The sequence below is a fragment of the Chaetura pelagica genome, unplaced genomic scaffold (assembly GCF_000747805.2).
Source record: "Chaetura pelagica isolate M959 unplaced genomic scaffold, ChaPel_1.0 scaffold105, whole genome shotgun sequence".
Taxonomy (NCBI): domain Eukaryota; kingdom Metazoa; phylum Chordata; class Aves; order Apodiformes; family Apodidae; genus Chaetura; species Chaetura pelagica.
Genome location: NW_009953393.1, coordinates 4353823 through 4365885, shown reverse-complemented (window position 1 = coordinate 4365885; position 12063 = coordinate 4353823). Strand labels below are relative to the sequence as shown.

The 12063-nt window shown below is 38.2% G+C and overlaps 1 protein-coding gene across 3 annotated transcripts in view; it reads left to right on the top strand.

The window, feature by feature from the left end:
• Positions 1-6119: 6119 nt before the first annotated feature.
• Positions 6120-12063, top strand: part of PDS5B (PDS5, regulator of cohesion maintenance, homolog B (S. cerevisiae)) — a 91869-nt gene continuing 85925 nt past the window's right edge. For 2 of the 3 annotated variants that reach the window (XM_009998348.1, XM_009998345.1), the window contains exons 1-2: positions 6132-6239; positions 8983-9186. In XM_009998348.1, the coding sequence (XP_009996650.1) occupies positions 6132-6239; positions 8983-9186 (312 nt within the window). Of the gene's footprint in view, positions 6240-8982; positions 9187-12063 lie in introns of all 3 variants that reach the window. The other variant, XM_009998347.1, reaches the window with a different exon arrangement.

The following is a 12063-nucleotide window of genomic DNA, read 5'->3' as shown; positions in this document are numbered from 1 at the left end:
CTGTTTACAGTAATGAATTGTTTACATCTATGGTCTGTCTCATAATCCTGATTTTATATTAAGCATGATCTTTCATTGACCTTTTGTCACAAGTGGTGGGTGACTTCAGTCCGTCTTGTTTTAATGTCCAGTAAATGCAACTTCCACTTGAGTTGATTTTTCCATGCTTTAATTTTCCTGTTATAATTGTTCAAAGACTATGTATTTTGTTTTCTGTTTCTTTTCTTGTATTAATTTCTTCAACACTGCTTCTCCCTGCCATGTATAATTTAGTTTTTAATTGTCAAGCATTTTTAAACATAGAACTTTTCCATGTACTTCTACAGGCTTGCTGTTGGTTCCTTATTTCAGGTCTTTCAAGTTATAGTTGCAATGGTGCTTCTGTGTTGAAAGAGGCAGTGTCTAGATGTCTTAAATGCTATGTTACCATCTTCTTCTGTACAAGGAGTATAATTAATATTTTAAATGCCGTATTAGCTTAAGATTTGTTTATTTTCTTCATAGTTTTTGAAGTCTTGACTTAGCTTATATCACACAGAATCACAGAATTGTCAGAGCTAGAAGGAACCTAGAGATGATCTAGTTCACCTCCCCTGCTAAAGCAGGATCACCTAGAGCTCATTACACAGGACTGCATCCTGGTGGGTCTTGAATATCTCCAGAGAAGAGGATTCCACAACCTCCTTGGCCAGCCTGTTTCAGTGCTCTGTCACCTTCACCATAAATAAGTTTTGGGTTTTTTTTTCATATTTAAATGGAACTTCCTATGTTCTAGCTTGTGCCTGTTGCCCCTTGTTCTGACACTGGGAACTACTGAAAAGAGTATGGCTCCATCTTCCCTGCACCCACCCTTTAGATACTTACAGGCATTAAGATTTCCCCTCAGCCTTATCTTCTAGAGGCTAAAGAGTCACAGCTCTCTCAGCCTTTCCATGTAAGAGAGGTACTCCAATCCCTCAATCCTCTTTGTTGTGGTTCCCTGTCTCTCTTGAACTGTGGAGCCCAGAACTGGATGCAGAATTCCAGATGTGGCCTGACTAGGGCAGAGTAGAGGGGGAGAATGACCTTCTTCAACCTACTGGCCACGCTCTTTCTTATGCGCCCCGGGGTTCCATTTGCCTTCTTGGCAGCAAGGGCACATTGCTGGCTCATGGATAATTTACTTTCTACCAAGACTCCCAGATCCATCTCCTTCGTATAACTGAAGCCTACATTCTGGCTGGTGCAAAACATCTCAGTACCCTAAGTGTTTTCTTTCCTATAAAAAGCTACTGTTGTGAGCATTTCCATTTCCTTCTGATTGTGTAGGTGGAATAATATTGGATTTCTGAAAACATTGTAGAGAACTTCTAAAGTTTCAGTTGTTAATTTAAAAAAAAAAAAATTAACCTGTCAGCTGAGTCTCTTGTTCAATCTCAAAGAAAATGTCAAAGAATTGTCCATTTTCAAGATGCTTGTCATCTTCCAGTATATTCCAAAATAAGACAGTACCTCTTTGAAAACAAATGTAACAAGCTTTTTCAAAGTCAGTCATTGGATATCATCTTAGTGGCTTATGAATTTTCATGCTCAAACATGTTCTAGATACAGCTGGCCTTGAGGCTGCTGTTCTTAGCTGTCACTGTCTTTCCTGACAGAAGTTAACTGAAACAGCTGGTGTAGCTGGTATGTGAAATCAGAGACTTTGATTTGGCTATGATCATGTTAAAAACACACCACCCTTCCACCCCCAAATTCTAGATGCCAATAAGTGTTCAGCACAGTATTTTGACAGAATTAGGTATGCATAACTACACTGGCAATCCAGAAGAGCAGAAGCTTCTACGAGTGGGATGTAACAACCTAATTCAGTTTTACTTAGAGAATGGTCAAAATTGTAACTCTTGTACAAGGGAGTAATTTAGCATTGAAATTTCTCTTTTGAATTATAGGTGTTATTTTTTACAATTTCTTTGAAATGTTTGGTTTTTCTCCCATGTAAAGCTTGCCACTAACCACTAATCCTAAAAAGCATTCAGAAGTGATCTGCAAATTTTTATCCCATAGGAAATTTAAATTGTTTACTCTTTGTCCCTTATGAACTAAGAAATAGGCTATTTCACTGGACTGCCTTAAAATGAATTTTTAGTCCTATAGCATTTGATATTAATTTTATAGAAAATTATTTCCTATTTAGTGTTTTCTGTAATTCTGGGAGACTTTAAGTTGTTCTGTACACTATATAACTATAGAGTTGTCAAGCTTTATCTCTGCTTTATTTACAAAACGAAGTTTAATTTAAAGTTACCTCTGGTCCAGCATCTCCTTAAGTGTATTTTTTCCTAAAATCCCAATCACCTAGCCTATAATGGGTTTCCAAATCTCAAACTTTCTGGAGAAATGCAACTCTGAACTGATGAAGATTGCAGTGCTACAGAATGTGTTCACTACAACCAGTGGGCACAAACTAGAACACAAGCTGAAATTAAATACAAGGAAAAACTTCTTCATGGTGAGGGTGACAGAGCACTGGAACAGGCTGGCCAAGGAGGTTGTGGAGTCTCCTTCTCTGGAGATACTCAGGACTCTCCTGGCTGCAGATCTGAGTAATGTGCTCTAGGGGATCCTGTCTCAGCAGGGGAGTTGGACTAGATGGTCTCTAGAGGTCTCTTCCAACTCTTTGACAGTTCTGTGATCCTGTGGTGATCTTGATTCTGCATATGTTATTTCAGGGTCAATTTGATGGACCGGGCAAATTGGTCAAAGTGGTTTTTAATTTTAAAACTGTTAACTGTTCTTCCTTACTGAAAATAATGGTTTGTTTAGATAATTTCCAGTTATAACAGCAATCTCTTGTTTCATAGGGGAGTACCTTTCCAATGATCACTTTCTAGATCACTGGAATGATCTGGTGGATATTCTTTGGATGTTGTGGTGGGGTCAACCTTGGCTGGCTGCTAGACATCTACCCAGCTACTCTCTTACTCCCTGTGCTCAACAGAATGAGGGAGAAAATAAGATCAAAAAGCTTATTGGTCAAAATTAATACAGAGAGGTCACTTACCAGTAATCACCATGGGCAAAACAGACTTGACTTGAGGAATGTTAGTATTATTTATTGTCAATCAAAAATAGAGCAGGATGATGAGAAACAAGGACAAAACTAACAGCACTTCCCCATAGGTTCTTATTTCCAGGCTCAATTTCACTCCTTCATTTCTGGCTCTTCCACCTCTCCCTTCTATGTCAAGCAGCACAGGGGAGTCAAGGAAGAGGGGCTGTGGGCAGTTCATAACTCTTCATCTCTCCCACTCCTCACAATTTTTCTCCTGCTTCTATGTGGATCCTAACCATGGGATTCAGTCCTTGACAAACTTCTCCAATGCACATCCTTCCCAGAGGCTGGGGTTCTTAAAGAACTTCTCATGGAGTGTACAGCCCTTTTCATTAGTTACAACCCTTCAGGAACAGACTGCTCCAGCATGGGTCTCCAGCATGGAGCATGGGTCTTGCCAGGAGTCTGCTTCAACGTAGGCTCCTCTTCACAGGCTGCAGTGTGGTTGTCTGTTCCAACATGGTCCTCCATGGGGACAACCTGTGTTACCGTTGTCTCCTCTATGGGCTTTAGGGGGAATCTTCTCCAGTGCATGGAGGTGCATGGAGCACCTACTTCCTTTCCTTCTTCACTGACCTTGGTGTCTGTGGGGTTATTCCTCTCATGTTTTTCTCATTTCTCTCTCACAGCTGCTGTACAGCATTTTTTAATTGTTTATAAATATGTTATCACCGGTGTCACTGATAGGCTCAGCTTTGGCCAGAGGTGAGTGTTTTGGGGGTTGGCTGGAACTGGCACTGTGTTGGCAGTTGGCTTCAGGGCAGCCCTGATGTCTTCTCATAGAGGCTGTCCACGAAGCCTCCCCTGCTACCAAAACCTTGCCACATAAATACAATACAGATGTTCCATTTCAAACCCAGACCTTGGATGCCACTCAAACTTAAAAGCTTGTTTGCATGTCAGTTGGACATATGGGCTGAGAAGTTCAGCTTGACCATAATAGATGAGTTTCAGTCTTTGAATTATTTCAAAATGTGCTCCCAATGGCATTGTATAGCCATGTTCTAATCAAGTTTCCACTGCATTTGATCTGATCTGACAGCTGTCTGCCACTGGGAAGGGGAGTTTTGTTCCCCAGTTCCCTTGGTTCCTGTTCTTTCCTTTGAGTTAGCTTTGATGCTTGTCACATGCTTTTCAAAACCAATTAGGATTGTTTTTCTGAGTGGGTGAGTTTGGTTGGTCCAGCAAAGCATCTGATGCTTTTATATATTCTCAGACTGAGGGGAGCAAGACTTCCTTCTTCTGAGATGAGTTGTTAAAATGAATTTAGCAATGCTACATGAAGTCATTCAATCTGAAAACTAGAATGGAAGATCTTCATCAAACAGCAAGAAGAGTGAACTTGGTTACATCATCTGCATGTTTTTGAGGAGTCCTAGATATACTGTCACAATGGTGCATTAATAAATATTACAAGGATGAAGGGGGCATCATATTTTCTTTGGAGTGTTAGAAAAAGTTACCTTAATGACTTTTGGTCTTATGTTTTTTTACTACAACTGCAAGTATGTAGCACTTGTTCAGCTGCTGTGCATGTGTAGGTACAGAGAAGATGACACAGTGAGTTGGATTTTGTGTAGCTATTGAAGTGTGTTGCCTATAATGCACATTGAATTACAGCTGATTATGTTCATTCTACGCATTTTCCCCATTTTCTAAAATAAATGTGTTGTGCTGTATTTATCCTTTAGAGAACAATACTTACAACACTTTTTAATTTGTTAAATATTAACAAAGTTAAAGCAAAATCCAAAACTTAGATTGTTATTGTGAAATTTGGACTGAGAATACAAAACATGTTGCCATATTTTTTGAGGTGGGTGGATGAGTGTGTTTCAGATTCTGGTTCTCCTTAGTGTAGAGTGACCATGGTTTTGTCAAGTAAGTCTCAGTTATGGCAGGTTACACTGTCCTGTTATGGAACATTCTTCTAGCCCATCTCTTCTTGTGCATTCTGGTTCATTTTTGTTTCTAATGTTGCAGTTCTGGGAAGTTTGATACAGATCCTTCCAACATGAGAAGTTGCCTGACTTAGTATTCAGAATTTAGGAAAGTAGTGCCTGTAACAAAGTATTTCAAACTTGTAAATAAATAAAAATATCAAGGCAATGTTGAAGAAATTTTACTTTTTGTTATGTTGGTGATTTATAACTAGCTGGATACTCTTCTTCTGAAATGCTAGTTATCTCAACACATGCTGTCTAGCTTTTTTTCACAGTCTTTTGTATTAATTGCTTTTATGAAAGTAAAGCTTTCAGTTCAACCTTCTTTACAGCAGTGGAAGTCTGCATAACTTAGGATGGATTAGGTGGCAGTCTGCATTTGCATCTGTGTAAAGGGATGGAGAAACCAAGTAACTGAACTGTTTTCATAGCTGGAATTTAGGAAGGTGATACCCGTGCTTATATGCATTTTTTTGCTTAAAACCTTTGCTTTATGACATAGAGGAGAGGCTTCATATAGTCCCCTATGCTCCTGTCCCTGCTTCATTCTCTGTCTGTTGCTTGGATGGCAGTATTCACAAATGAAAATTAGTGATGTGTAGCACTTCAACAGCTCTGCTACATAGACTTTTGAAGAAATTATGCTGTATATAATAATTTGGAAGAAAGAAATTATGCTTCAGATATCTGGTCTCACTGAGTCTAAAAATCTGGCTGGGATTTATTACTAACAAGTGGTGGCAACATTTTGTACAATATGATAAGATTCTGAGATTCTCAGTTGTTTCTCTTGAGTATGAAGATCAAATACATTCAGAAATGAGGGTTTTTATCTTTTCTGTTGTGTACTTCTTGAAAGGTTTATTGTTGTATAGGAAAATTACCTAAAAATAAAAAACATTGCTTTCTGCCACACTGTACACTGCTGAATAGAATCTAAATATTTAATATGGTTTTTCTTTGTTTGTATGGGTTTAGCCTATATATTTCTAGTTGAATTTTGTTTGTAAAAGTAGGACAGGTAAGGTAAACATAAACTAGCTATACAACACTGACTTCTTAATTTCTTTCCACAGTTTTAAAGTTGTGAAACCATGGCTCATTCAAAGACAAGAGCCAATGATGGAAAAATCACATACCCTCCAGGAGTCAAAGAAATCTCTGATAAAATATCTAAAGAAGAGATGGTGAGGAGGTTAAAGGTTAGTAAGCAAGTAACTGTTTGCATATTGAAGTATCTTGCATATAGCATGCAATGATCCTAATATTGTATTTTCTGCCTGAAATGATTACTCTTTTTTCATATGGGCTTTACCTTTTCTATACTAAGAGGAGAAACTTGTTGGCTACTGTGCCTCTGTTCTGTCAGTTTCTTGAAATTACTCATCTAAAAATGTTAAAATGCGTGAAAAATCACAAACGGAAATAAACTATGATAATTTGAAATACTACTTGAACTGTATTTCAGCTCCTAGATTAAGTCAGTACTACTTACAGAAGATGATGCTGGAAAACTTTAAAAGAGAGTAATAATTCTGGAAATAATACAGATGCGTCAGAATAGATTCCTTTTATGCATCAATGCTCTTTGAGTTGTTTGTAAAACCCATTTATTCTCATTATTTTAGCCTGTATCATAATGAAGCTCTTTGATTATACTAGATATTGCTGTCTTCAATTTCTTAACTTTATTATTTAGCCTAAATCTACAGGAGAGTTTGAGAGATTTGTGGAATAATGATGTGACTGTAGTTCTTTACCTATATACTCTAACAAAAAGGCAGGCCTGTTAGTATTGTGTAGAAGGAGTGCCTGCAACTTGGGTATGCCCTGTGAAAGAGAAAGGAACAGATGCTGAAGAGGAACCTCAAGTACTGTAACAGCTGGAAGAGCTTTATTTGGAGTTTGTTTTCTTAAGAAATGTTTTGAAGTCAGTTGGAACTACTGGTAAATGAAGAAAAGCACAATAAAAGCCCAAACCAAAAAGGATTCCTTCTCTCTTCTCTGCGGTAATTTGTCTTCGCTTTGGGAATTGGGCCGATAGACTTCAGTCATTCTATAATGTTGGGCAGGAGATGAATCACGGAATAGTCATGGTTGGAAAGGACCTCAGAGATCAGAGTCCAACCAGAAAACCCCCAAGAAACCCCAGCTGCAAAACCATACCCCAACAAAACTCCCAACACACAACCTGCAACCTCAGCCACTAGAACATGTCCTGAAGTTCCTTGTCTACATGTTTATTGAATACATTGAAGGATGGTGACTCCATCACCTTCCTGTGCAGGCTGCTCCAGTGCCTGACCACTCCTTCTGTAAAGAAATTCTTCCGAATATCCTCTCTAAACCTCCCCTGCCACAACTTCAGACCATTTCATCTAGTCCTGTCATTATTTACTTAGGAGAAAAGGCCAACATCTGTCTCCTTGCAACCTCTTTTCAGGTAGTTGTAGAGGGCAATCATAGAATCATCCTTGTTGGAAGGGACCTTGAAGATCATCAAGTCCAACTGCAACCTAAGTCCCCCTACCAGAATTTACCCGTTCAATGCTCAAATCATGTCACTAAGCACTATGTCTACATTTTTTAAAAATACTTCCAGAGATGGTGACTTCACCACCTCCCTGGGCAGCCTCTTCCAGTGACCAACCACTCTTTCTGTAAAAAAAATTCTTTCTAATATCCAATTTAAACCTCCCCTGGCACAGCTTCAGGCCGTTTCCTCTAGTCCTGTCATTATTCACCTGATGGAAGAAGCCAAGTCCCACTTCCCCACAACCTCCTTTCTGGTAGTTGTAGAGAGCAATGAGGTCTCCCCTCAGCCTCCTCTTCTTCAAACTAAACAATCCCAGTTTCCTCAGCCTCTCCTCATAGGACTAATTCTCCAGATCTTTCACCAGGTTGGTATCTCTCCTCTTGACACGTTCCAGCACATCAACATCCTATTTGTAGTGAGGGGCCCAGAACTGCACACAGTACTTGAGGTGTGGCCTCACCAGGGCAGAGTACAGGGGCACAATCACCTCTCTACTCCTGCTGGCCACACTATTCCTGGTGCAGGCCAGGATGCTGTTGGTCTTCCTGGATACCTGGGCACACTGCTGGCTAATGTTAAGTCTGCTGTCAACCAGCACCCCCAGGTCCTGGCTGTGACCAAAGTGCAGGACCTGACACTTGGCCTTGTTCAACCTCATACAATTGGCCTCAGCCCATCAATCCAGCCTGTCCAGGTCTCTCTGCAGAGCTTTCCTACCCTCAAGCAGATTGACACTTCATCCCATCTTAGTGTCATCTGCAAGCTTTCTTAGGAAGCTCTCCATCCCCTCATCTAGGTCATTAATAAAGATACTGAACAAGACTGGACCCAAAACTGAGCCCTGGGGGACACCACTGGTGACTAGCTACCAGCTGGATTCAACCCCATTCACTACAATTCTCTGGGCTCATCCAGCCAAGTATAGTAAATTTTTTTGGGGGAAATTAAATAAAATTATGTATAGCAAAGTAAAAGAATTTTTAGTGTTTTGGGTTTTTTCTTCTTTAATGAACTTCATTGATATTGTTACTGTGGGCAGCACAAGGAATAAACTTGTCCTCAGAGCAGCAGGTATAGTAAACCATGAAATGGAGTGACAAAAATGAAGGAAAAGAATTGAAGCCCTAAATACTCAGAGAGAAGTGAATGTTTTGCATAAAGTTTTGCTGTTTTCTAGATTTTTCAATGAATGGCTCTAACAATGAATTCTATTGTGTGTTTTGAGTAGGCCAACTTGATGATATGGTTTCTCAAGAAGATACATGAAGTACTGCAGACAGGCTTTCAGTAACTATTGAGACTGTTCTGTTTGGACAATTGACAGGGGACTGGACAAAGTATTTCCTGTACTCTGAACAGTAAGACACTGGTTACTTCATATATGTATTGATGTCTGCATCTCTTTTTAGATGGTTGTGAAAACTTTCATGGATATGGACCAGGACTCTGAAGAAGAAAAGGAGCTCTACCTAAATCTTGCTTTACATCTTGCTTCAGATTTTTTCCTCAAACATCCTGATAAGGATGTACGTTTGTTGGTAGCATGTTGTCTTGCTGATATTTTCAGAATTTATGCCCCTGAAGCTCCATACACTTCACCAGATAAACTAAAGGTAAATGGAATTAATATACTTTTCCACATGATTTATATAATTTATTATAACTTTTCCCCCTTCTATTTATTTCTGCTTCAGCATAAGCAATCCCAATGTTTTAATGTGATTCTGGGATAGGGATGTTCAGTCAGGCCAAATGGTCATCTAGTAAAGTGATATATAGTGTGTCATAATATCTTGCAGTATAGCTAATTTCTTCAACTTGTAAAATATCCTTGTCATTTTCAATTAAATTATCAAGAGATTATGACTATATTTTTATAGATGAAGGTTCTATTAAAACAACCAAAAAGTATTTTTGTACTTTGATAATTAATTCTGATGTGGATTGGAAAATTCTGCAATAACAAACATCACTGATCCCACTAGATGGAGATGGTTGATAGAGAAATGCTAGGCTTGAAAAGGTAGTACAAATCTGCCCCATTTATTTCAGAAAAAAAAATAAATTAATTTTGGATTGCTTGAGGTGTTGTATTTGCTTTTTTTAATAGAAATTTAACTTTCTTTCCATCTTGCAAAATCATACAACTTCTCCTACACACTCTAAATCAAGTGATGAACTGTGTTTTACAGAGGAAAATAATACTCAAAAGAAGTGTATTTTCTTGTTGCCCCAATCTAAGTGTGTATGTGGCGTTTTCTTGATTTGTGTGTTTTTCTGCAGTAGGATAAAAATGTGGTTGTGATGGAAGCTAAATCTATTACAGTGGGAGAAGTTTTGCTAGGCTTAGAGGACCTTTTTTCCCCTTTTCTGAGTTGACCTAGCAAATTATAATTATATAATTATGCTCCTTATATAATTTGATCTCTCAAATAATACTAAGCTTCAAATTTTATAGTATATAACATTGGAAGGTTGACATTACTGATCTCGTAATTGCAGTATAAGCATACTAATACTACTCAGAGCTCTGAACAGGCTAGGAACTTCCACTGTCAACATTCAGTTCTGTAACCTGTGCAGGTTTCAGAATCCAGTTTCTTGATGCAGACTTCTAATCATATTTTGAGAATTAAAGAAAGGACAAGCAATAGAGACCTTTACCTGGGGCTGTTGAGATAGGCAAACCAGTTTCCGCCGAACACAGTTTTTGTGGTTGTAGGTCAAGCTCTGATACAAATATTGAGGAGTTCCCTCTACTTCATGACAAAGAGGTAAGAGGAAGAGTGCTTCCTCTTGGTATACATCTTGGCATTATTTTTACCCAGTATTTAATATCCTATCCACTCTGCAATTTTGAGTCTCTTCTAGTATGTTTAGCACCAAAGCCGAAGATGGAAAAAGTGAAGTGCTGAAAAGGATAATTTCTTGAGGGGAAAACATAAATTTTCAGTTTTTGCCCTTGCTTAATACTTTTCATATATTTTTGTAACTTACGCATCATGCAAGTGAGATACTGAGAGAAGGAATCAGAATTTGAGGTTACTCTCTCTTATGTGTATACTCCATATGAATTTTACATTGCTTTATGAGTGTTGAAAGAGCTTTGACAACAGTGGTGGAAAATGCCATGAATAGGTTAAAAACAAAACTGGAGTAGGATTGCTTTTCTGAGTTCTGTTCCTCCTCAGTCTGGGGAAAGCCCAGAGTCCAAGTCTGAGTTTCTTTATGTTCTAGTATGTGTCAAAGAAGACCTCTTGGTCAAATGGGCTGTCTACTGGCTGTGGCTGAAATGGGAATGTTTAAAAGTGTACATGGTAGATCTTAAACCTTCTGAATGTGTTCTGTGGGGAAAGCCATGGCTCTGATGCTTGCTGGAGCCATTATGTGGTTAATTGCTGTCAAGGCAATGATCCACAAAAAATCATTGTGTCCCTCCTAAGGCTGAAGTATAAGCAGTTCTGTCTTTAGAGTCTGGGTTCTAATGTAGACTTGTTTTATGGAATCTGACGTGAAACCATACAATCCAGTTTGTCAAAGGGCTGCTACTAAAAATTGTGACAAATGTTTATTTTATTACATGTTTTACATTTCTAAGTGTATGTTCAAATAGTGTATTCTACTCAAAGAAGGGGCAAAACTTTGGGTCATATTTCACTAAGTATTAAAAACTAGTGGTTACTTTTCAATGTAGTCTGTCTTGCTTTCTTTAAAACAAGAATAGAAAAAAGTAAATAAAATTAGGAGTAAGGTATTGCTTTGTCACATTATGCCATAATTATTTGTGAAGCATTAACATGCTAGACATATTGTGTATGAATGCCATTCGTTAATAGCTGTATTCATATACAGTGATATGTACTTCATAAAAATGAATAAAATTAGTGTAGGTCTTTGATTCACATTCAGTAAATAATTGTTGCATATTGAGCTGCAGGATAAAAAATAAAGATACTTTGTTAAATTAATGAATGGAGGTTTATATGTACAAGTCAGGTTTAACAGAATAATTATACCTAACGCACGGATGCTCCCTTCTTTAATTGTATGCTTCATTGACACTCAGTTTGTGCACTAAACTTCATAGCACCTTCTGGTGTGCCAGTTTTTCTGATGACCAAACTAATTTTCAATGCACTGGTAGTGGTTCGGTGGCTTATTGTCACATGTAATATGATTCTCTTTTTTTTTCTGGAACTGCAATAAATGCTTGGCTTCATGATTAGGGCTGGATTTTCCAGTTGTAGCATTAGAAAAAAGGAACCCCATTCTCATCTTTTGTCTGTCTCATTATTCTTGTGTGGGATGAGGGGAAATGGCCCTTTGAAACTGTTAAAGAAAAAAATTCTAGACTGTTCTAGGATAGTTTTTTCAGCATTAACTGTTAGGCTTTCTTGTATTTATTATAGCAATGTTGTGTCTTTTGAAATTTATTTTCACCTAGATTGTTAGGTAAAATATTAAAGATACAATTGAGGTTGTGAACACTC